Source organism: Oncorhynchus tshawytscha, linkage group LG28 (assembly GCF_018296145.1).
Source record: "Oncorhynchus tshawytscha isolate Ot180627B linkage group LG28, Otsh_v2.0, whole genome shotgun sequence".
In the NCBI taxonomy this organism is placed as follows: domain Eukaryota; kingdom Metazoa; phylum Chordata; class Actinopteri; order Salmoniformes; family Salmonidae; genus Oncorhynchus; species Oncorhynchus tshawytscha.
Window position 1 is genome coordinate 16,053,042 of NC_056456.1, and position 25,594 is coordinate 16,078,635.

The 25,594-nt window shown below is 41.4% G+C and overlaps 3 protein-coding genes across 4 annotated transcripts; 2 read left to right on the plus strand and 1 right to left on the minus strand.

Moving 5' to 3' along the window:
- Positions 1–4,286: 4,286 nt before the first annotated feature.
- Positions 4,287–11,248, plus strand: LOC112226822 (serine/arginine-rich splicing factor 11). Of its 2 annotated transcripts, none has more exons than XM_024391414.2 (12): positions 4,287–4,590; positions 4,905–5,038; positions 7,498–7,655; positions 7,816–7,902; positions 8,044–8,093; positions 8,512–8,657; positions 8,776–8,854; positions 8,979–9,104; positions 9,270–9,359; positions 9,488–9,571; positions 9,874–10,033; positions 10,234–11,248. In XM_024391414.2, the coding sequence occupies exons 1-12, from the start codon at positions 4,469–4,471 to the stop codon at positions 10,435–10,437; spliced, it is 1,440 nt and encodes a 479-aa protein (XP_024247182.1). In that variant the 5' UTR covers positions 4,287–4,468; the 3' UTR covers positions 10,438–11,248. The 2 variants fall into 2 exon arrangements, with proteins under 2 accessions (XP_024247182.1, XP_024247183.1); XM_024391415.2 differs by having other exon boundaries at positions 7,498–7,613.
- A 504-nt stretch (positions 11,249–11,752) lies between these two features.
- LOC112226821 (ankyrin repeat domain-containing protein 13C) lies at positions 11,753–21,719 on the minus strand. Its single transcript, XM_024391413.2, has 13 exons — positions 20,918–21,719; positions 20,093–20,134; positions 19,313–19,417; positions 16,312–16,397; positions 15,829–15,874; positions 15,397–15,463; positions 15,113–15,257; positions 14,774–14,905; positions 14,325–14,486; positions 14,104–14,183; positions 13,812–13,910; positions 13,405–13,505; positions 11,753–13,276 (listed from the first exon to the last, which is right to left on the minus strand). The coding sequence occupies exons 1-13, from the start codon at positions 21,315–21,317 to the stop codon at positions 13,146–13,148; spliced, it is 1,596 nt and encodes a 531-aa protein (XP_024247181.1). The 5' UTR covers positions 21,318–21,719; the 3' UTR covers positions 11,753–13,145.
- An 86-nt stretch (positions 21,720–21,805) lies between these two features.
- Positions 21,806–23,303, plus strand: LOC112226823 (zinc finger protein 830). The gene has a single exon (XM_024391416.2). It carries the CDS (start codon positions 21,960–21,962, stop codon positions 23,061–23,063), a length of 1,104 nt encoding a protein of 367 aa, XP_024247184.1. The 5' UTR covers positions 21,806–21,959; the 3' UTR covers positions 23,064–23,303.
- Positions 23,304–25,594: the final 2,291 nt, after the last annotated feature.

Sequence of the window (25,594 nt, forward strand, 5' to 3'; positions counted from 1 at the left end):
GTGCTCTTTTGCAAACTTCAGATGTGCAACAATGGTTTTTTTTGGACAGCAGTGGCTTCTTCCGTGGTGTCCTCCCATGAACACCATTCTTGTTTAGTGTTTTACATATCGTAGACTTGTCAACAGAGATGTTTGCATTTTCCTGAGATTTCTGTAAGTCTTCATTAACCTAATTGAGCATTCTGCTCTGTGCTCTTGCAGTCATCTTTGCAGGACGGCCACTCCTAGGGAGATTAGCAACAGTGCTGAACTTTTTCCATTTATAGATACTTTGTCTTAACGTGGGCTGATGAACATCAAGGCTTTTGGAGATACTTTTGTAAACATTTCCAGCTTTATGCAAGTCAACAATTCTTAATCGTAGGTCTTCTGAGACCTCATTTGTTCGAGGCATGGGCCACTTCAGGCAATTCTTCATGTAAATAGCAAACTCACATTTTTGAGTGTTTTTTATATTGCTGAGCAGCTCTAACCAACAGCTCCAATCTCATCTCATTGATTGGACTCCAGGTTAGAGGAGTCCTGACTCCAATAAGCTTTTGGAGAAGTCATTAGCCTAGGGGTTCACATACTTTCCCCAACCTACACTGTGAAGGTTAAAAATAGTTATTTAATATAGACAATAAAAATACAATAATTCGTGTGTTTTTAGTTTAAGCACACTGCGTTTGTCTATTTTTGTGACTTAGAGGAAGATCAGATCAAATTTTTTGACCAATTTATGCAGAAATCAAGTTAATTCCAAAGGGTTCACATACTTTTGATTGCCACTGTACACACTACCGGTCAAAAGTTTTAGAACACCTACTCATTCAAGGGTTTTCTTTATTTTGGCTATTTTCTACATTGTAGAATAATAGTGAAGACATCAAAACTATGAAATAACTAATGGAATCATTTAAAAAATATATTTTATATTCTTCAAAGTAGATACCCTTCGCCTTCATGACAGCTTTGCACACTCTCGGAATTCACTCAACCAGCTTCACCTGGAATGCTTTTCCAACAGTCTTGAAGGAGTTCCCACGTATGCTGAGCACTTGTTGGCTGCTTTTCCTTCACTCTGTGGCCCAACTCATCCCAACCCATCTCAATTGGGTTGAGGTCGGGTGATTGTGGAGGCCAGGTCATCTGATGCAGCACTCCATCACTATTCTTCTTGGTCAAATATCCCTCACACAGCCTGGAGTTGTGTTGGGTCATTGTCCTGTTGAAAAACAAATGCAGAATGCTGTGGTAGCCATGCTGGTTAAGTGTGCCTTGAATTGTAAATAAATCACAGACAGAGTCACCAGCAAAGCACCCCCACACCATCACACCTCCTCCTCCATGCTTCATGGTGGGAACCACACATGCAGAGATCATCTGTTCACCGACTCTGCGTCTCGCAAAGACATGGCGGTTGGAAACAAAAATCACACATTTGAACTCATCAGACCAAAGGACAGATTTCCATCGGTCTAATGTCCATTGCTCGTGTTTCTTGGCCCAAGCAAGTCTCTTCTTCTTATTGGTGTCCTTTAGTAGTAGTTTCTTTGCAGCAATTTGATCATGAAGGCCTGATTCACGCAGTCTCCTCTGAACAGTTGATGTTGAGATGTATCTGTTACTTGAACTATCTGACGCATTTATTTGAGCTGCAATTTCTGAGGTTGGTAACTGTAAAGAACTTCCTCTGCAGCAAAGGTAACTGTTACAGGAATTAAATTCCTTTATGTTTTATTTAACCAAATCAATTTAACACCCCTCCCACTCCTAAGAATTTGTAAGATACTTATTTGCATAAAATGGACAGAGACCAGTCTCAAAATCAATCAGTAGCGTTTATTCTCGAGAGTACTGAACACGATACAATTTACCACAGGTTATAAACTGAAAATAACGTCATTAGTTTTCGAACTGCCCCGTCTCTTCTCCACTCTGGTACAATGGCAGTATAGTTCTCCCACCAATTTATATAATTTATGACCGAGCCAAGGTCTTCCTGTGTATATAAGCATTCTAGCCAGTCTGACGATAAGTTAATTCATTTCTACCAAGGAACAGACAGTCATTGTTCTAATTCTTGATTTATAATTACACACATTATATTCAGTACTAGGATTAAAAGAACATTCATACATCTATACAGTAACATAATAGTATTCTGATTAGTTAGTCCTGATTGAAATGTATACATAATTAGTCATTATTGATTAAAAAAATCCCAAATTATCAAAAAAGCCCCAAATTATCAAAAATAAACAGTTTTAAAATAAAGACATATTTTTTTAAAAGCACTCTTTCGTATGATTTTCATTTTACTAAGACTAACACATTATTTTCTTAAAGTACACTGCTGCTGTCTACTGGGATGGGATGAACATAAATTACATCCATGAGTGGTATCCACTTGGGGAAGTAGATTGCCAAAAATCACAAACTATCCCTTAACTTGCCAATCATAGCTGTCCTGATTTGCATATTCCCATGATGCTTCACTTTAGGTTGTCTGATTTTGTAGTAGATGCAGAAACAAACGCAGACAACTGTGCCTATGTAGGAATTTTCATATAAATAATACATATAAATTATATTCTATAATTATGGTTAATTTTAGAAGTAAATTTTAAATGTTGTCATAAAACCGTAATAGAGATTGTCTGGGCTGATTTCAAACTATATAAGATCATTCACGCTTCCTCTGGTCATGTGGGAGGAAGCTCATTGTAGAGGTCACGTGCAGGGTGCTAGTCACTCAACCAATCACCTTGGGGAAGGTCTGAGACAAGAGCCAATCACTGCCCTAGCAGGGTATCACCTGATCTGGGTGAGTGAGTGCACAGAGAACATGGGCCATTGTGAGCTGTCTTTACAGGAGAAACCAGCCAGTGCATCTCTCCAGCACTACTGGTGGATGTGAACCTCACTGGCTTGGAAACACTCATGGCTGGCATGTGAGTGCGATGTATGAGTTGGAGTACACCTCCAGAACCCAATTCAGACTACTCTCCCCCCACGTTTTTATATAAACAACCTCTTTTTTCCCCATGACAATTCATCCCACAACACTTTTAATATTTAATTTCAATTTATCGGCATGGGAGTGAAATAGATAATAAACAAAAGTGTAAAATAAATGACACAGAAAAGTTCCAAAAGAATACATTTCACATTTCAAATGTTGTATTATGTTGCAAATAGTTAAAATACAAATGGGAAATTAAATAAACATAAATATAGGTTAGATTTACAATGGGTTATATTTACAATGGTGTTTGTTCTTCACTTGTTGCCCTTTTCTTGTGGCACCATGCCACAAATCTTTCTGCTGTGGTTGTACACTGTGGTATTTCACCCAATAGATAGACCATTGGATTTCTTTTGGAATTCTTTGTGTGTCTGTCTAATCTGAGGGAAATATTAGTCTCTAATAAGGTCATACATTTGGCAGGAGGTTAGGAAGTGCAGCTCAGTTTTCACCTCACGATTTATCAAACTACTCTCCCCCTGTCATAGTGTTTTACAGCAATCTTGTAGTTAATTAGTGTCATTTTGGAATAAGCTCAATAACTATCTCTAGTTTAATTACTATTTTAGTGGCATACTCCACTTCTCCACCTGTAGGCTACCTAATCAGTCAGTGCCCTGGACTGGATCTAATGTATGTGTCTGTGTTTGCTCAGGAGTGTGTGAGACCGAATTAGATATGAAGGTAATAGAGTGTATTCACAAACAACACACAGTACAGACTGAAAACACACTAAATGCACACGTACGTCTTATAATAGCGCTTGGTTGAGGTCAAGTGACATAACCAAAAACATTTACACACTTTATGGAGATAAAGAGGGACCTTCAACCGAATAACAGATTGTGTACTCCCACAGCCCTTTACAGCATCAGATACAAATGACCTTCAAAAATGAATGACAAACAGAGATAGGCCAGAATACCACCCACCACCCCTGAGATTTGGACTGAGCTAAAAGGAGCTGAGAGACATGGCACAAAACAGTGAGGACCAGACAGAAGAGTAACAATTGCTCTTGCTTGTTTGTTTCACTTTTGTGAAAGCATATTCAAAGAGTCAATGTCTGTTTTCATTATGATTACCATCTGAACATAAAATATCTATTGGCCTGAGTTGCACCATCTATTTCAATTAGCCTAGAAATCAAATTCACTGTTTAATACATGCCACCGAAACGTGAGAAATTTCACATTTGATTCCTGGGAGAGAGCGACCTCTCCTGGCACACATTACCACTAAGCTACATTACCGCAGGACTTTCACAATGCGCATGCGCTGTTTTGTGTATTCAAGCTAAACAACATGGCGGCGAAACGAATCGAGATCTTTATTTGAGTTTATAAAACGCCTTCGACGAGGATAGCAACTAATTGGCTATATTTGTACAGTAATACTTCTGAAATAGAGAGGTAATTGTTTATATATATATATTTGTTTTTACTATTTTGTGAAAACATGAATTGTACCACGAACGTAGTGCAGGTGACGAACGTGTCGCCAAGCACAACATCCGAGCAGATGCGAATGCTGTTCGGGTTTCTTGGAACCATTGAAGAACTCAAATTGTTTCCACCAGAGTAAGTAGCTCATATTTGTTGAACGGTTGTTGCTAACTATATACAGTTATTGTTTGTTTAGTTAATCACTTCTTACCACTTTGTGATTTAATTGATTTCAATGTAGTATTATTATTAAGGATGCTAACGTTAGCATCAGGAGGCCCCATCTCGGGCCGTCCCCGAAACCTAAGAAGGCGAATCATTAACTACTATAGTTGGGTAACGATAGTTTGCCTAGCTACTTAGGGGATGTTTTGCTATATACAATCTATTATGGTGTCGCTAGCGGACTAACTAATGTTAGTTAACTACAAAAACGGTTTTTATTGCAGTGAGTCGCCTCTGCCAGTGACGTCGCGTGTGTGTTTTGTGAAGTTCAAAGAGTCCGAGTCCGTGGGGGTGTCTCAACATCTGACCAACACAGTCTTCGTGGACAGGGCGCTGATCGTCGTCCCTTTTGCCGAAGGTTGGTGATTTGTTCTTCCCTTTCTGTATGAATGATCCTTGATTGTATGATGTAGTGATGGGAGAGTGACGCCTGACGCCCCCATTGATTTCAGGATGGAGTAATATGAGCCTGTGGCTTGAGCCACTGTTAAGCGTGTATCCTAACTATTTCAGATTATATCAATTTCACTTGCTTTGGCAATGTAAACATATGTTTCCCATGCCAATAAACCCCATTGAATTGAATAGTAACCATTTTTGATCTGACAAGCCTATCTGATTCTGTGATCAATGATGTCATGCCACTCTTTCTGTCCTATCTTGTACGACCCCTCTGCTAATTGCAAGGAGAGAGGTGTCTATACCAGCTCTCACAACCCAGACCCTTGGTATACTGTGGAACTAAAGACCATACCTATAACCATACACGTATGTCTTATATACAGTTTCTGCCACACTGTAAGGTCATAACGTCTTCCATGATGCATTGGACTTGGTAGACACTAAACAACACAGATGACCTTGAGTAGTCTGTAGTAGTCTCCAGAGCCAATTCTTTGTCCTCCTCCACCAGTAAGCACAGTATACCAAGGTCTGCTTTAGGGACTGGGACTTGCTCCGACTGAGAGGGCTGAACAAGCCCAGACCCATGGGCAGACAGACGCACCTCCTCAAAAGAAAGCAGAGATGAACTTACATGTGTATAAAAACTTAACCATGCTTTTTATTTTCTCCCCCATATTGGACTATCCTCTATTAAACTTCTCTCTGTTATTTGTGTGTGTGATTTGTTGTAGTGGAGAAGGCAAAAGCAGAGCCCCCTCCTTGATGGCTGAAAGTGGTCCTCTGCCTGCCAACAGGGGATTGTAGGCATTTACAAAAGGCCAGCAAGCGTTCAAGCAGCCCCCCCAGACCCTTCTCTTTCTCTTTTTTCCTGTGTCCTTTCTTCTCTCTTTCTCTCTCATTTTCTCTTCTTTAGGGTATTTTATAGTTTAAATTGAATGCAGTAGCATATATATTACTGTTAATACTATAATGCATATCACATGTATTACACAAACATTTCTTGGCTGCTCACAAGTACATATTTATCAAAACAGGTGTGTTAATAATCTGACCTGTATAATGTCCAATCTGGTTTTCTCATTGGATCCAAGTGGTAAGAAGTAAACCATAGCAGAGTAACAGAACAGTAAACTATACACTTCTCAATAACACAGCTATTGGTATACCTGCATTTCATATATTTTTTCACCTTTAGCGTTAAGGCACTTCCTGGTTTGGGGAATTGGGTGACCAATAGTATCCAATTTAAATTTAGCAAGAAATTACATGCACTCACTCACCACTCTGTCCCTGAAATTGGCGGATTAAAATAGCAAATCTCTGTGTTTTCTATGTTGTACTTTAAGGTTCCTGACTGTATCTAGTTGTTAATTGTCTTAGATATCCACCCCACATGGCAATGGCAACTGGTTCAGTGCTCTCTCTTTAACAGTGGTCTTTCTTTTTTGTTGTTGTGTTTTACAGTTCTTTTTCCTGGCTCAGCCAGTCCTGTATACCAGGCCCTGCTGAAAATACCACCCAACCGTTTTGTCTCCTGCAGCTAAATTCTCTCCCCCGTGTGCCCTTTTTAAATGTTGTTTGTGAGTGTGTTTGTGTGTCTTCTGTAAAAAAAACATGTTATTTTTTGCTATTGTATCTTGATTAAGATATTGTGTGTTTTCTTTTTTTAGGTAGCAATGGCAACATTGAGATCTGAAACCATAGTTTTTTTTATTTTTCTTATCACTATGTTAGGCAAACAAGCTAATCTAATGTTGCCAAGTTGATTTTACACTTAAATAAAAGGCATTGGTTCATTTGTTGCATATGCAGTGACAGGTAAGGTTCTTGGGAGCGTAGATATCACCTACCCAAAATGTGAATGCTAGCTGGGGTTTTTTCCCTACTTATAACTGTATTGCTGGTAAGTAGTAGAAATGTCAGTAATCACTGTTGACCTCCAACTCTCTGAAATTCTTTTTGTTTTGTGTATCTCGATTTTTCTCTATGTGCTCCTTAGTAGTGAAGCCGTCAACGTGAGTCGCTTGTTCAATCTAAATGAAAATTGAGAGCACACCCCACTGGAGAAGCCGCTGTGCTAGCTAACGTTTGGTTCATGACTTAAAAAACACGTTCAGGTGATACAATCTTGGCAGTGTTCACTGGAGTAGTGTGTATTGTGATATACTATTTTCCCAATCGTAGTTATTTTTCAATCTACACTGGTTAAAATAATAAAGGGAACAAACCTTCTCAAATCTAGCAGCTATCAAAGGTAACAGTATTGAAACCTTTACAAATGTTTTTGAAGAATACTTGAGCAAGTCATCTTTTTTTTTTTTTTTTTTTTCTTTCAAAATGTCTCTCCTTTTCTGTAGAGTCTAGACGTTGATGTTCTCTTCTTCCCCTAATGCCTGTTTGGTTTTTCTGTAGGTGTTATCCCGGAGGAGGCTAAAGCTTTGTCACTGCTGGCGCCAGCAAATGCTGTTGCAGGGATTCTGCCCGGAGGAGGCCTCCTTCCAACACCAAACCCCATGTCTAATCCACAGGTAGGACTTCTCCCAACACCAAACCCCATGTCCTATCCACAGGTGGGTCCTCAGCACAGAGATACAATGTTTAATTGTTCTGTTTAATTCTGTGGTCCTTAAGTTATTCAAATTAAACATCTGCCTTAATGACTTGATAATTGTCCGCTCGTGTATATATAGACAATGAAAGGGTTAATGGTGTGCTGTTGTTTTTTTGTAGATGGGTGGCAATCCTTTCGGCGGTCCCTCCTTGGAAGCGATGGCAGCGTTCGGGTTTCCAAACCCCAATATGAATATGAACCCCCAGGTGAGTGTTGGCTTGAAATCTGGTGATATTTTTGTGTGCGCACACAACTGCTGGTGTTGAAGGGAAATGTTTAAAGGATATCAGATATCTAACTTGTATATTATATATTTCACACTTTTCTTCACTCTTCTTCCCCAACAGTCATTTCCCACTGACCAGCTTCTGAAGTTTATGTCGCAGGTGGATCCAAAGTAAGTCATCATGCCTCTAGAAAATGTCCATTACAAGACATCAAACACCTATGAGCTTTTCATTTGTTGGATGACCCTCCAGTGTGTTCTAATTAAGCAATAAGGCCTGAGGAGGTGTGTTATATAGCCAATATACCACGCCTAAGGGCTGTTCTTGTGCACGGAGGGCCTAGATACAGCGCTTAGCAGATGTATATTGGCTATATACCACCCCTCCTCATACCACAAACCCGAGGTGCCTTATTGCTTTGTAAACCGTTTGCCAACATACGTATGACAGTAAACAAGTAGTTTTGTGTCATACCCTTAGTATATGGTCTGATATACACACGGCTGGAATGCTGTTTCAGCCTATCAGCATCTCGGTACCCAAACTACCCGGTTTATAATCACCACTAAATAATGTCCTCTTCTTCAGAATGAACCACATGGGTGTAGGGATGAACATGAACATCAACATGAATCCGGGCCTGAAGGCAGACTCCTCCAACAAAGAGATAGAAGAGGCCATGAAGAGGGTCAGAGAGGCTCAGTCACTCATCTCTGCTGCCATCGAGCCTGGGAGTGAGTAGCCCAAGCATTGCATCTCCAAAGGATATATTATATCTGATAAATTACTGGTAGCCCTAGCTATAAGCTATTATTTGCTCTACCAAAGTAATTTCATGTTTTGTTTGTGCAGACAAGGAGAGCAAGAGGAAGCACTCGCGTTCCAGGTCCAGGTCTAGACGCAGAAGGTCCCGTTCTCGCTCCAGACACAGGTGAACACAAACTCTATTCCCCTGACAAATAATTTGGATTGTGTTAAAAGTAAAGGTAGTACGTTTTTTTGTTTTGTTTTCATATTAAGGGTAGAGACTAATGTTGTGTTTGTGTGATCTGCAGGCGTTCAAAGAGCAGGTCAAGGCGACGCTCGCACTCCAGGAACAGGAGGCGCTCCAAGAGCCCCCGAAGGAGGAGTGGGAGGTCCCACTCCAAAGACCGGAGCAGACCATCACCAAGCAAGTCCAGGTGAGCCACAGAGCACAGACTTGACCCATTCTTAATCCTCAAGCTGCACGATCTGAACTTCTGAGACCGCCCTGTGATTACTCTCTACCTCGTTATCACAACTCTAATCCCAATATACAATAAGAAATGTTGATCAGATGTAATTAACTTGTCTCCGATCCACAGGGATAGGAAGAAGGAGGAGCGGGATAAAAAGCGCTCCAAAACACCTCCGAAAAGCTACAGTACTGCCAGGAGGTCTCGCAGTATCGATCGGTTAGTGCAGCTTTCATTGGTCAGAGCCGCATGTCTGACTTGTGGCTCTGTTTCACCATTCTGTCTCAACATGTTGTTGATTGGTCAGATATTTAAAACTTTTTTTTTTTTCATGCTGTTTGGTATAGAAAGCGGAGAAGGACTCGCAGTGCCAGCCGATCTCCTAAGAAATCCCCCAAGAGGAAAGTCTCCAGGACTCCCTCTCCTAGAAGGTTGGTGTTTTGGGGATCTCGATTCTCATAGAACAAGAGAATTTCCTTAGTGAACACATTTTCAATATGCTGCCAGTGGTATTTCATTGCTATTTTGAGACTGAAAATGGCGAGACATTTTGTTTACAAAGTGTAACTGTAAATGCCCTGAGAACACTCACTCAAATAATTTATTTAGATTCAAATGTAAAGGTTTCTTTAAGGTAACCTGGAAATAAGCCATTTTAGACAGTCAACTACTACACTTCTCTTTGGATTTGGAGACTTTGTTTCATAAGCTTTTAACTTTCCTCTCCCTACAGACATAAGAAGGAGAAGAAGAGGGACAAGGAAAGAGAGAAGGACCGTGAGCGCAGGAGCGATAAAGACCGCAGTCGGGATGAAAGGAAGGAAAAGAAAGAAAGGAGTAAAGACAAAGAAAAGGAAAGGGAGAAAACTGACGGGGAGAAAGGAGATGTAAAGGTCAGCACCAATGACTGAATGATTTGTCTTGTGTTATATACCTCATGTAAGATGTGTAGGATGTCCGTGTTCATTTTCTTTCTTCTGTATTCTGACCTCTGTTCGAGATCCAGCGTTTTACTTGCCGTGTATGAAAGAATAACAAGTCATATGAAATGAGTGTCCGATATATTAAACTTAGTCATTTCAAATTTCCTTAGACGTCTTTGCAGGTCACCAGAGACTATGATGAGGAAGAGCAGGGCTACGACAGTGAGAAGGAGAGGGAGAGGCTGGACAAGAAAGATTCTGACCAGGACTCCGGAGCCCAGTCTCCTCACTCGGTGGAAGGCAATGGCACTGGGCTTTCCAAAGTCAACGGAGACGACCACCGTGAAGAGGACGACATGGATGTCAGTGATTGAGTCACCCAATAATAGAGACCGATGTATAGACCTCTATGTACCCAACCCTCCATTGTACCAAAACCTCCATGCCCCACCGAGCTTACTGTATTCGGGCTTCTTCAACTCAACTCGATCCTTCTTTATCTCAGTTCAATTGTTAGTTTTCCTTTTGGATTGACGAGACAAAATCGATCAAGTAGAAGACGAACCGAAAGATTAACCTGAAGATTTTTCTGTTTTGTCATCATTTTCTGTATGTATTATAATTATTTGGTCCTATTTTGATGGTGAAAATGTGAAAAGGGTGGGGTTGGTTGAAACTTTTATGGCTGTAATTTGAAAGTGGATTCTATTTGGCAAAGTGTGCGACTTGATTTTCTTTTTTCAAGTAGAGCTTACATGATGATGATGATGATAATGGCTTTTGTGTATTTTTTTGTTGTTTAAATCTAGTTTCTACACATTGGTAGGAGCGGAAGCAGCCAGTTACACTGCTTGACAAGTTCACCGTATGTCCATTTTCATCAGACAACATGGCTGCTACATAGAACAGTGCTGTGGACTTAGCTTTTTATTATTGAGCTTCTGTACGGAAGTCGCCTCAATAAATTCACCATCTATTTTCTGTCACTCTTATACGTGGTATATTGTGTTTATATCCCATCCATTATTATACGGAAGATGTATACTTATACTGGGTCTTGTGGCGCCAAAATAATCTCTCACCTATTCACAATACCCAGTAGATCTGATGCTCGTTGTAATTCTTAGAAGTTTGTATTGTTTTATCAGCGATTTTTTTTATATACAATAAAAACCTGGGGAAAGATTTGATTTATTTTGTTTTAAACTTCAGGTGCTCATTTTAGGTTTAGGGCAAAGTTTTAACATGGGCCCTTGTGTGACCCCATATCAAATGCTGAGCTATCTGAAGCCTGAATAGTATGGTTGATCAATAGAGCATTAGGCCAGGGGCTCTATTCAATCTGTATCGTGGACGTTCAGTGTGATTTAATTTTAAAGGCAATGGTGTTGTGTTAGAGGCTGCGTTCACGGTATATAGCCTACACTTTCTCATTAACTTGTAACATGGGTAGGGTATAAGGGTGGGTGTGGTTTTGTGACAATGACCACAACGTAGTTACACCGCCGACAAAAGCGGTCGGCTACCGTGGGTTAACGCTGATCGGATTTAATCCAAATTACACTCCCATTGGATTATGGCCAATGTCTTGGAGGCTTGACTCCATTGATTCAGAGACCCCTAGCTACAGTCTGCTGGAGACTACAATTAAAATACCACTGAATAAAATACAAAGAAACAAGACAGTGCTGAGACATGATGGTGCTGGTGCTTTATTTAAAGGGATGGGAAGTTGGAAAGCTGCAGTACATTTAGAAATACCAGTAGGCCCGAAGCCAGATACACATCTGATTTCAAAGACCATACAGATCTTACATTTTAATGAGCTTATACAGTCCAACAGTAAGCTCATTGAAATGTAATGAAATTGTACAGGAAAATAAAGTAATACAGACAGATATACACTCAATGAAAGTTGCAGTTAATGCTTAAACCACCTAAGTACATTTGACCAAAGGGTTTTTAGTGTGATTACAATATTTATATGGTAGAAGTTAGTCTTCCTGAATAATCAGAAAGGATAGGGAGATGGTAGCAGGTATAACAAGTGTAGGAAATATACACTCAAGAGTATACAAGGAATCCAATTGGGTCAACGTAGCATGCGATTAAATATACTTAATGTCAGTGCAGTATCAAACTAGAACAGCTTTCCTGATACCCCATCTGGGTTCACTCACACAATCTCACACACACACAACACAAAACCCTTTAAAGTCCTCTCTCACACACACAAAACAGATTAAATTCACAGTCACTTGAAACAGACAGTGATAGCCGGGAGGTAAGATAGATGAGCTAACCTGCACTAGAGAGAAAAGGCTTGGGTGTTGATATCTTTGAAAGAATGCAGTTTTACACCATACTTTCCTCCCAGCTGGTTTAAAAAAACATTCTTATGTACTGGAAATGTATTGCTACACAGTGTTGCTCCTTTGACATACATACAGTACGTTTGGTACATCATTTTCTCAGTTCAGTTATGACATCTTCATATTTCTGACACTTCATTTATACCGTAGTCATTTACAGGCAATGAATGTCCAAGGGTACTTAAACATTTTTGAGAAAGGGGCAGTCCCCAAAGGGCAGACGCTAGATAAACTGGGCGCAGTGATTGCTAAACCTGGAGAAGTGCACGGTTAAGATGTCACAGATGAAGCCAACTCCATGACGTTTCACAGGAGCTGGTTTGCAGTACAAAGCAGTGATCACGTAGTCGGTGAACAATAAGCTGTTACGGAGATGACATCAAATATTTTTTCAAACTCCTCATCCCCTCAATTCTTCTCTTCTGGAGTTTGACCTCGTGCTGTTGTTGCTACACAGCTGAAAATGGTTGATTCTTGTTTGCTATAAGGAAATATCTACAAAATTTAAATTAAAAAAACTCAGAGCCAAGAGATAATTCCCCTTTTTCATCAGAACACACAGACAGATATCAAATTATACATTGGCATCCTCCTATTTAATCTCAACTGTCGTTAGTTGGTTCTTTTCCTTTTAATAGTGTAGGTAGGTAGAGTTTGTTTCTCTGTCAGTTTCCGAATGGCCGGGGAAACCTCTGGTTGCGACAACCAGGTCAGAGGTCAGGGAAGCGACTGGGATCCTCCTTGTAGTCCGCTGGGATGGAGAAGATGGACTCCTCAAAGTCATCATAGCGGAACTCCTGGAAGGTGACCGTAGCTGTGATAGTGGGGAACACAGGGATGTCTGGCACACAGAAATAGGAGAGGATATTTAGAGTGTTTAATATGTCAATTTCTTCATTATTTCACTTTATTTTTTAACTTTCAAATAAAATCGTCCATGTGGCCACACAATGTACAGTAGATGCATACCAAGTTTGACTGGGAACCCAGGAGGAAGCTTCAATTGAACAAATTCTCTGAGTTTGTTGAAGTGCTTAAATGGGGCTATGACCTCCAACACGTTCAGTAACCTGGAAGACCGAAGAATAAGGGGAAACTTTAAATCATTAGGGTCGGGGTTAAATCAAAAATGTTCTTACAGTACATTATTTGATGAGGTCCCATTTAAACAATAAAACCAATAAGTAATAAAACATTTTAAAAAAGGGGCATTTGAAAAGCATTAGCTAGACACGAATCTGCAACAGCCTAATATACATTGAACTAGAACCTGTGTGCACAACAGTGATCAATACATGGACGTTTCCAATAGCACTGCAGTCAGCGATGAGACTGACCAGAGAATATTAGCCAATAAGAGGAAGGATTCTACTCACGACTCAATGCCCAAAGGGAAGTCCTGGCTCATGGCTACGTTCGCTTTGAAGTTCTTCTTGCTCTCCTTACACACAAGCTCTCTCCCAAGATGAGGTGCCCTAGGGATGAACACACTGGCTAAGTCAGCATCATTGGCGTATACATTTGGAGGATTAACAGTAAGCCACTGCTAGTAATGATCTTCAATGCACCGACTTGTCAATAACTCAATAATGAACACAGTTGCTTGAAATTCCTCCGGACAGTAGTGTCATCCGTGACCTTTCTTAAAAGGAATTATGCAGGGCTTACTTTCCGTGCTCTGCAGAGATGTACTCCTCCCAGGAGATAGTGTTAGGACCTGGAGCCATGAGGGACAGCCTTCTCTGAGGCTGAGGGAAAGACCGCGAGGGAGAGGATCACATGTAGGCTTACTTTAATATCCATCTAATGTGCACCACACCACAACCACCACTGAAGAAGAGACCAAAGACTCAAAGCCTCCCTCCATCCTAGTCCCTCCCATCCCTCACCTCATAGTTCTGCTCCACCAGGTTCCCTCCTTTGCTCAGGCTCTCCACGATGGCCTTGTTCCTCAGAATGTCCTCCTCACTCAGGTGCTCCCGGCGCTTCCTGGACTCCAGCACCAGGCCGTTCACAGAGTAAAAGTCTGCCAGGAAGTTACCAACCCTCTCCTTCAGGGACAGACACAAGACAGATGTATAAAACACACTGGCTGAGTTAGGACACCCTATTCCCCATACAGTACACAGATTATGAGATCCATTGTATTACAAGCGTTATATTCCAGTGACTGGCCTGGTTTGACCACAGGGTCGTATTCAGTAGGACACACCGTGGGGAAATGTTTTGCAACCGGTCAAACAAATCTGTGTTCTTATTGGACAACTCCAGGTAGATCCCCATTTCAAAACATTTTGCCCCCCTCTGAACAGGACCCAAGACGGGGAGGGGTGCTTACCGTCTTGTCCTCCCTGAAGAGCCAGCCGATTTGACTGCGGGAGAAGGTGATGGACTTGGTGGACAGGGTGGCAGAATAGACGTCACTGCTCATCAGGATGTCCACCTCCTCCTCAGTCTCCATCTCAGACTCCTGCAAGGACACAACAGGCAGTCAGCCAGATAGTTTCACGCTGGATGGTGACATGACTTCTGCACAATATTGAATCCGTGCAAATGTTGATTTTACTGTGACCCCCTGCAGATCTTTCAGTCAATACAAGCATTTGCAATACAAGCAGTTCTGTAAGAGCGGTTGGCTTGGAGGATGGTGATGTTAAATGCAGACCAGACAGCTCACCTCGTGGTGAATACGCTGGTACACCTTCTGCTCATTGTCCAGAACATAGAAGGACTTGGCAGGCGGAGCGTCTCCATTGAAGATGAAGCTGAGGTCTCCTCTCTGACACTTCATATCTGTGAAGTCTACCAGAGTGGTGTCCAGTCTGTCAGCGGTGAGAGGGGAGAGAAAGTGTGCACAGGGTTAACTCTGGAAGGTGAGTGGTTACAGACGCCAGCTATACTCCTCACAACTTGTGAGGAGTACAGCTGGCGTCTGTGTCAGACGTGTATTTGATGCCTTACCTGATGTTGATCCCCTGCTTGTAGATCTTGCAGTTATCAGATGGCAGAATCCGGGAGAGCAAGGGCACTATGAGAAGGGAGAAAGAGAAAGTAATGATCGACAGCATTTGATTCATAAGATTAACTAAGAAACTGAAGAGATAATACGTGGTATCATTACGGGGTATATAAATGAACACGGCTGTGGCTAGGCGCTGAATCCCTGAGCCAAGAGACAGAGAGCCCCAAACCCACTGAGCAACTAACACATCACACTAACAGCCTGGATAGAATGGGAACAAAACGCTAATTAGATTGGAGAATGAATTGACTTGGCTAAGGTGTCCTCCACCAAGAATAACAATGAACGGAGACAGAGCGTGTGAAAGGAGATGTTGGCCCATCGCTGTAGCTTATTTTAACGTATTGCAATATGATGTAGAGCCGACTCACCCCAACTTTGAAAGTCCCAGTGAAGCTCCAAGTAGAAGTCCCCAAGCTATGAAAAAAAAATAATAAAGTAAATTATCTTGTCATGCAAGCCACAAAACACCAAAACAAAATCCACCCATACTTTTTCTTTATAGCTGAAGGAAAAACTTGTTAGAGCATTTTAATAAGGGAAAGAGCGTGTTTTGGTGAGCGGTAGGGGCTGTTACATCGGACAGATGCTAATGTTGGAGAAAAGGGGTAAAGGTATAGCAAGATAGTAATTGTAAACCAAAACTCTGTATGGAGTGGACCAGACCTGCCTCAAATGCATATCACATCCGTCCAAATACTTTTGGGACTATTCCATTTATTCCACTGTACCGGCCAAACTAAATCAAGTGCAATGCAGCTCAAGTATTTGACATATGTATATAGAGTGCAAAGATCCTATTTCTAACCAGATACTGTAGTAGTCCCTAGTCTAGTCAGCTGTCAGAACCTCACCTCTTTCAGTGCTCTTAGCAGTTTGGGCCTCTTGTCCTCCACACTCTCTCTGGACTGCTGCTTCAGCTTCCGCAGTAGAGCCGTAACTGAGGAGGGGAGAGGAGGGAGATAAACAAAGCCTTAACAAAGCACACCACCACATAAAAAGAGACAATATATTCCATAGCCCTAGACATTCTATATGTGTATGTTTCTACACACACAGCAGAAGGGATTACAAGGTCACATGATCTTTCAAAAAGCAACTTTCACTAAAGTGAAAAGTGAACTTAGCAAACCCACACTTCAATGACAGTGAAAGTCATGAGCAATAAATCATTCAACCAAGTGATATACTGTAACAGTAATCCGATGGGGTTTAGGACGATACTACTGACAACGACAGTGTAAGTGAGTGGTAAGGTGACCCCAGCTCTTCTCTCCAAAGCGTGTCACGTCGCTGCATATCATCATGAAACACACGTGTGTGACTGTTACAAGACATGAAGGCTCAACACTGACGCAGCCAGCAATCTGGACCGTGGCTTGTTGGTGCAGTAGAGTTTTCAGGGGAGGCTACGCATGACATGAGTCACCTTACACACGGCTCGTTCTAATATGCAATTTTATACAGGCTGAACCTCAGTTATATAACCCCACTTAGGACTTGTGAGTTTTCGGACAGATTGCTAAGTGTGTGCTCTCTTGCAATGAATTATAATTGGGGTGATCTTCTATCCAGTAATCTTGACCAGTGAGAAACAGAGTGGGGATTTTGAGTGTGAGGAAGTGCTGACAAAGCAAGCACTCGCTGCAGGGGCAGAGCAGTGTTGCATGGCAGTTATAGACACCTAGCGTGAGCTGCTGTCGCAGTGCGTGTGTGTGAGAGAGATGAAAGCCTCGTTACTATGACATTATTTGATCTTATGCAATTGAAAAATAAGGGGGGGGGGGTGGAGAATCAAGGCTCCATCTATACGAGATTACCTTTCTCTTCTCGCCGTAGGCCTCCCTCTCTGTATTTCTCTCAATAATAAGCCATAGCACAGTACCCCCAACATAACACATTTTTGTTGTGGCCCCAGACAAAAACCACCAGATTCAACTCGTGGAGGGCCTGGTGATTAGTTGACAAGTAGAATCAGGTGTGATTGTCCGGGACTACAGTAAAATGTGTACTGTTGGGGGCACTCGAGGACTGGAGTTGGAAAGCACTGCCCTAGTATATGCGGCATTATTTTCATTTTACCACTACTAGTACTGACCCAGTCACTGGCCAGTTTGGCTGCCTTTGCGTGTCCTTGCTGTACTGTGTGGCTAGAGCCATGCTGTCCTTTCCTCTGATCCCTGCCCCCCACACCCCTCACTGAGATCTGACCTTCCCATGCCTGACCTCTGTGTCCCCAGTCTGCCAAATCATCCCTGCTGCAGGCCTAGAGCTGCATACTAATGCATGCTAGGGTGACAGGGTCATAGTGCTAACCCGCTCAACATATATCAGGGAATTTAATAGGAGGGAAATAAAGATTTGTATACTGAACAAAAATATAAAACATTTAAAGTGTTGGTCCCATATTTCATGAGCTGAAATACAAGATCCCAGAAACGGTCCATATGCAAAGAAACTTATTTCTCTCAAATTGTGTGCACAAATTAGTTGACATCCCCATTAATGAGCATTTCTCCTTTTCCAAGGTATATCAAGAATCTGATTAAATAGCATGATCATTACACAGGTGCACATTGTGCTGAAGACAATAAAATGGTACTTTAAAAATGTGCAGTTTGTCACACAACACAATGCCACAGATGTCTCAAGTTGAGGGAGTGTGCAATTGGCATGCTGACTGCAGGAATGCGCTGTTGTCAGAGAATTTAATGTTAATTTCTCCACCATAAGCCGCCTCCAACGTTGTTTTAGAGAATTTGGTAGTATGTCCAACCGCAGACCACGTGTAACCACGCCAGCCCGGGTCCTCCACATCCGGCTTCTTCACCTGCGGGAAGCTGATGACAGCTGAGCAAACTGAGGAGTATTTGTCTGTAATGAAGGCCTTGTGGGGCAAAACTCATTCTGATTGGCTGGGCCTGGCTCCCAAGTGGGTTGGCCTATGCCCACCCATGGCGGCGCCCCTGCCCAGTCATGTGAAATCCATAGATTAGGGCCTCATTTATTTATTTCAATTGACTGATTTCCTTATATGAACTGTAACGCTGTAAAATCATTTGAATTGTTGCATTTATATTTTTGTTCAGTGTACATTACCAGTATCTTTGAGTATTATTTGAGTAAAATTATTTGCCTAACCTTAACAACTACTCACATGGAATTTTTGATGAACTAGCCTATTTATATTATTATTTTATATTTTGCAGGTTGATTTTTTTTTGCTAACAAGGCATTAAAACAGAAAGCTAGTAAAGCCCATGGGGAAAACATGGCATTGGATTCAATCTTCTCTACACTACTCCCACCATTTTAAAAAAAAACACTCCACTTAACTGGCATTCCTTACAAACATTCAAATAATCAATACACATAAAACATATATTGAGGCCTTTAGTTTACAGTGCTGTGTTAAAAGCATTAGGGTGGGGCATTAAATGTGAACAGACAGAGAGGAAGCCAGCCAACTGTAAAGCTGCTCAGTGCCCTCGCAGTCACACTAAGCCCTTGGCCAGGCTGTGTTCCAGGCCGTATGGATGTGGATAGAGTGCTCAGAGAAAATCCCCTGCATGGCTTTGGCTGGCTAGGGCAACCTACAACCCAACCTCTCATCAGCATCAGAGAGTAAACAGAGTTAGTCTACAGCCCAGGAAGGATCCAATTAGGATCAAACAAATAGAGGGAGGACCATGAACTTGAGAGAACCTGTAAATGTGTAGACTTAAATACAGAATAAAATAAAATATATGTAAAGAAAAAACAGGGATGGAACATCACTGTTCAATGATGCAGTAATATAAAATAGCTTTCCGGTCCCGGGTACAAAAAAGGATATAAAATATCCCATATCCTTACTCATCTGTCGGTCTCCATAGCTGATGGCCTCTGCCAGGGGACTCCAGCCCTGTGCATTCTTCACTTTCACAGGGGCATTATGGGCCAGGAGCAGGAGGGCACACTCTGTAGCACAAAAAAAAAGAAAGAATTTAACAAACATCAAGCTACTTTTAAGATTATTTTTTTTTTGGCTAAGCCTACTACCCGTCTCCATGGCCTTTGTACTTGGACAGTGGATTCTCATTACCATAGTTAATTATGTTACCAGTATATTACATTTTGACAGTTCATTTACCGTGTCTATGACCTTCACATAAGAGAGATGCTGCTTTGCATTTGAGTCAAACTAATCAACGGGATTAAGGGATCCTGTGGACCTGTCCCACCCATGGGACCAGCCGCTGCCATGCTGCTATGAGACGACTAGACTATGTAACACACTGCAGTCGGCAGAGGTCAGCCAGGATAAGCTCAGTACGGCAGAACAGAAAGGGAATTTTATCCCAGAAAAAAAAGGCATACGGAGGATTTACTGAAGGAGAGCTGGAAAACATGGTGATTATGTTATGTGAATGGCAAAACCCCTGGCTGGGGTTAGGTTTAGGCCAGAGATGAGAATATGAGGCAAAACATCCCGTCAAACTCTGGCGATATGTGATGTTTAGAGGAAAGTAGTAAAGATGTACTCGTCAGTCTGCTCCCAATGGGAAACAAGGCTGTTTGCATGTCTCTGTCCTGCCTATGTAGCTGTTATTCTCCATATTAGATATTGTTGATTACAAAAGTCAAAGCCCTTACCTTTGTGGCCCATCATCACAGCTAAGTGAAGAGGTGTGTTTCCTGGAAAGATAGACAGATAACTGTTATGAGATCATTTGTCAGAGCTGGTGCACAAGGACAATGTTTGTGTAAATCAATGTACTTGTTGTGAGCAAGCAGTGACTATGTTGGTCACATGATTGTCAGGTAAGATTTCATGGATCCAGAAGTGATAGCCTAGCTATGTGATTTCCTAGCTCAATTACATGTACTAAGTTTGGGTTACCTAGATTTTGAAAACCCTTCTGATCTGCAGGGTTTTCAGCAGTTATCTCCCAGTTGGCTGCATGTTAACTCCAATTCTGACTCTGTGTTTTAACGTTTAGAAACGTCAATAACCACTGCTTGCAAAACAGTTTAAAACATATGCTGATATGCCCTTTATCTTTTATCAGCTAGAGATAATCTTTAAAAATATATTTAAAAAATACACACAGCAGTGTTGCATAGATCCATACGCTGTGTGCCTCAAGTTGACAAACTACACTTCCTCCCCAGTTATGCCTACACACAGGTGTTCAGAGGATGCTAGACAGCTGAAGTCCAAGTGGCTGCCAATGTCTTCCATAAACATGCGCTGTAACATGGAAATATGGCTGTATGGGAACACTACCCTTATAAAAAAAAAGTGTGTAGTAATTTAACCTTTTGTTTTTTGACAATTATTTCCTGCTGATATGAAACCCGTTTTAACGAGCGTTCGGGCCTTATCAAAACAACCCCTGACAGAAGATACTAGCTATCATCAATAGGCGCTAAAGGTAGTTAGTGTCTATAAATGGGTAAGGGTTACCATGCACTCACCATGTACATCTTTCTGGGAGATGTTCTGGGTCCGAATGAGTGAGGACAAGCGACGCACATCTCCTTTGAACACACATTCGTGAACAGGGAATTCCAAATTGAAGCCCTCATTGCCATTGGTCAGAAGGATTGGGTTCTTGTTATTGTCATCGATGATGCTGACAACTGATTGATTGCCATTGATATTGTTTGCATTGATATTCGACAACTGCTGCAGTACCAAAGGTTTCACCGTCTTGTTATAATTCTTGTTTGATTTGTACGTGATGGTGGTACCGTTGGGGGTTGGAGATGATATTGTCCCATTTGTAGATTCATCATAGGTTTCCATTATATCCCCATCCTTACTGGGCTTGTTGTTATGGTCTTTCCGCAACGTGCGAATCTTTTCCCCGGTCATGATTTAACGTAACTAACCAGCAAGCAGACTACCTAAAATAAATGTTGTATTAATGATGTTGACTAATTGCCAACGACACCTGCAATTGCTACCTTAACAGTTAGTATTTAGCTAACCTAGTTAGCAGTTTTGCTAGCATAGAAAGGATGTGGGTAGAGAGAGGTGCAGTGTTGACAACAGCAGAAACAACACACACACGTAAAAACAATGCAGATGGAAAATATACTCTCACTGTTGTAACAATCGATTAAGAATGGAAATACCAATTTTTTTCGGCTACATCCTTGATAATACTTGTTTCAAAAAAATTGCCCGTTGCAGCTTGAGGTGCGGTTGTTTGCTTGCCTTGGTTAACTAACTAGCTAGAAAACAAGACTACCGAGTGAAAAGACCATCTGCCATTTTCCGCTTAGTAACTCACCAGAATGACAAACATCAGACCACGTTCCCTTAGATATCGCGATAATTAGGTATGCATCATCTATTTAGAAATGCAAAATATTTTTTAAGGCACACAAAATATGTTGTTGTAAACTCGTGATGATACATGCAATGTAAAAGTACCAGCTTTGGGTATAATTTACAGTATTTGTTCTCAAACTTAAATCTGGCAATATGTTTGACGCCAACTATGGGTCCTGAATGAAGACACACTGTTTTTTTCTTTCAAGGTTTCTGAAATTTGGTTTGAAACTCAATGAAAGAATGCCTCCAAAAAATAAGCAGAAGAAAGTGATACATCAAGATGAACTGCGACGGTTAATGAGAGAGAAACAAAGGCAAACGATAGATAAGACGCGTGTCGGATCCCCATATGCCAAGTACAACAGTCTCGATCACCTCAGCTGCGTACTCTGCAACGAGCGAGTAAAGAATGAACTATTGTGGCAGACTCACATTCTTGGAAAACAGCACAAGGAGAAACTTTCCGAGCTCAAGGGGTCTAAACAAAGTTCTACAAGTCAAGGACCCCAGCCTCTGCTTAAAAGGAAAGCTTCTGAAGACACGAATGGGAAGAAGTTTAAACCAGTGGCAGTTACAGAGCAGTTGTCTACGCCAGGGCTACCTGATGATTTCTTTGCTAAACCTGCCCCGCCGGGGCCGAAGAAACTACCAGGAATATTGAAAAAAACGACATCTGCTGGGCTGAGTCTTTTGGCCGGAGTCGATGATGAAGACAGTGATGAAGAGGAGGCTGGTGACCAGGGGGCAGATTCTTGCTTGGGTGTGCAGAAGGGGGCACCTGCCTCAGGACTCCCATCTGATTTCCGCGACAACAGCACCATTCCAGCTGTCCCAGCTGCTTCTCATTCAGGGTCTATCCTCAAACCAGATGAAACTGAGAAGTGTGTGGAGAAGAAGGGAAATACACCTGAAGCGCTACCAGAGGGCTTCTTTGACGACCCAGTGAGAGATGCCAAAGTCCGTAATGTCGATGCTCCCAAAGATCAAATGGATAAGGAGTGGGAAGAGTTCCAAAAGGAAATGCGGCAGGTGAACACCAAATCAGAGGCCATTGTAGCCGAGGATGACGAGGAGGGTCGTCTTGAGCGTCAGATTGATGAAATCAATGAGCAAATTGAATGTTACCGGAGGGTTGAGGAATTGAGAGATAAGCAAGATGTGGTGAAGGTTGTGAAGGAGAAAACAGAAGACCAGGAAGACTCCAGCAGAAGTGATGAGGATGAAGAAGAGCTGCTCCACTTGTTGTCAAGGGATTGGAGGGCCAAAGGGGCCCTTGCTTAAAATTCCCAGGGCATTTTGACCCTAACTTGATCAAAAGGTTTCTCCAGATTATAAATAAAAGAGCAAAGTTGCATAGGAAGCCACTTCTTTCCTCCCTCCATGTCAATGACAAACATTTGTTGAGGATATTGAATGTCTATATAACATGCTTTTGTGGTAAACACTGTTTTTCTACTGTCAGACTGTCGCACACTTGCGGAAATACTGTACTAACAGGATTCATTAAAAAAATGAACAGGAGCCAAATCCTAAATTCTCATTCCTGGAGCCCTTACACACAGCTCAGACACATAAAATGCACACTCATTTTGTTTCCTCTGTGGTTGCACAACGAATATACAATCACAGCTAACACAAACACAACATATTCAATTTACACCCCATGTGTTCCTCATTATTGGAACCTGGTGCATACCAGTACATGATACACTGTCCTTTATGAGAACCTTGACTTGAATACCGTCTAATGTTTGAAAAAGTATGGAAACTACAGATTGTAAAATCCTGTTAATCCACATGTTCATTTATTCATTAGTGCTCGCACAAAACAATAAAATTCCCAAAGCACACATCTTCGTAGGGACAATATTCCTGTCGGAAATCTAAATGACATTTCAAAATCTGTTTTGCCTAATTGAGTTACAGAATTCCACACCATTACCCTGCAAACCAAAATTACGTTCAAACAGTCCTTTATGTTAAACTGATAAATTACACATTTATTCATGTTACATTGAAAAACATGCAAAGCACAACTTCATAAAACTATTTCCATTACAATGCTGAGGATTATCTACAGTCCTCTAGCTATACAAAGCAGCCCAAGTCCCCCAAACAAGTCAATCTTACATGATGCCATATAAAACAATTCTACCATATTTACATCATACGACAGTGTTGAGTGATTTGACAAGTCCTGATTTGTACATTTGCATTTCATTATGTAAAGGCCCACACAAAATGACAGAATCAAGTAAAGAGGGATCAGTGCTTCTCTCACTATCAGCCAGGTGTGCTTACTTTTGTCTTCTGTACTACTACACACAACACTTACAGTACCAGTCAAAAGTTTGGACACACCTCATTCCAGGGTTTTTATTTTATTTTTAAAAAACTATTTTCTACATTGTAGAGTCATAGTGAAGACAGCAAAAACTATGAAATAACACATATGGAATCATGTAGTAACCAAAAAAGTGTGAAGCAAATCAAAATGTATTTTATATTTGAGGTTCATCAAAGTCAACACCCGTTGTCTTGATGGCAGCTTTTCACACTCTTGCTATTCTCTCAACCAGCTTCATGAGGTAGTCACCTGGAATGCATTTCAATTAACAAGTGTGCCTTTAAGTTCATTTGTGGAATTTCTTACCTTCTTAATGCATTTGAGCCAATCAGTTGTTGTGACAAGGTAGGGGTGGTATACAGAAGATAGCCCTATTTGGTAAAAGACCAAGTCCATATTATGGCAAGAACAGCTCAAATAACAAAGCGAAACGACAGTCCATCATTACTTTAAGACATGAAGGTCAGTCAATACGGAACATTTCAAGAACTTTGAAAGTTTCTTCAAGTGCAGGCGCTAAAACCATCAAGCGCTATGATGAAACTGGCTCTTATGAGGACCGCCACAGGAAAGGAAGACCCAGAGTTACCTCTGCTGCAGAGGATAAGTTCATTAGAGTTACCAGCCTCAGAAATTGCAGGCCAAATAAATGCTGCAGAGTAGAAGTAACAGACACATTTCAACAACTGTTCAGAGGAGACTGCGTGAATCAGGTCTTCATGGTCAAATTGCTGCAAAGAAACCACTACTAAAGGACACCAATAAGAGGAAGAGACTTGCTTGGGCCAAGAAACACGAGCAATGGACATTAGACTGATGGAAATCTGTCCTTTGGTCTGACGAGTCCAAATTTGAGATTTTGACTCAAACCGCTGTCTTTGTGAAACGCAGAGTAGGTTAACGGATGATCTCCGCATATGTAGTTCCCTCCGCGAAGCATGATGGTGCTTTGCTGGGGACACTGTCAGTGATTTATTTAGAATTCAAGGTACACTTAACCAGCATGGCTACCACAGCATTCTGCAGCAATACGCCATCCCATCTGGTTTGCGCTTAGTGGGACTATCATTTGTTTTTCAACAGAACACTGACCAAAAACACCACCAGGCTGTGTAAGGGCTATTTAACAAAGGCGAGTGAAGGAGTGCTGCATCAGATGACCTGGCCTCCACAATCACCCGACCTCAACCCAATTGAGATGGGTTGGGATGAGTTGGGCCGCAGAGTGAAGGAAAAGCAGTCAACAAGTGCTCAGCATATGTGAGAACTCCTTCAAGACGGTTGGAAAAGTATTCCAGGTTAAGCTGGTTGGAGAGAAGGCAAAGCTGTCGAAGGCAAAGGGTTGCTACTTTGAAGAATCTAAAATATATTTGTTTAACACTTTTTTGGTTACTACATGATTCCATGTGTGTTATTTCATAGTTTTGCTGTCTTCACTATGACTCTACAATGTAGAAAATAGTAA

Coding starts and splice junctions, on each gene's coding strand:
- LOC112226822 (XM_024391414.2), top strand. CDS start 4,469: ATGAATTGTACCACGAACGTAGTGCAGGTGACGAACGTGTCGCCAAGC. Junction 4,591..4,904: donor CTCAAATTGTTTCCACCAGA/GTAAGTAGCTCA, acceptor TTTTTATTGCAG/TGAGTCGCCTCTGCCAGTGA. Junction 8,094..8,511: donor ATGTCGCAGGTGGATCCAAA/GTAAGTCATCAT, acceptor CCTCTTCTTCAG/AATGAACCACATGGGTGTAG.
- LOC112226821 (XM_024391413.2), bottom strand. CDS start 21,317: ATGACCGGGGAAAAGATTCGCACGTTGCGGAAAGACCATAACAACAAG. Junction 16,398..19,312: donor CTATGGAGACCGACAGATGA/GTAAGGATATGG, acceptor TCCCCTCCTCAG/TTACGGCTCTACTGCGGAAG. Junction 14,487..14,773: donor TCTTCAGGGAGGACAAGACG/GTAAGCACCCCT, acceptor CTGTCCCTGAAG/GAGAGGGTTGGTAACTTCCT.
- LOC112226823 (XM_024391416.2), top strand. CDS start 21,960: ATGAAGACACACTGTTTTTTTCTTTCAAGGTTTCTGAAATTTGGTTTG.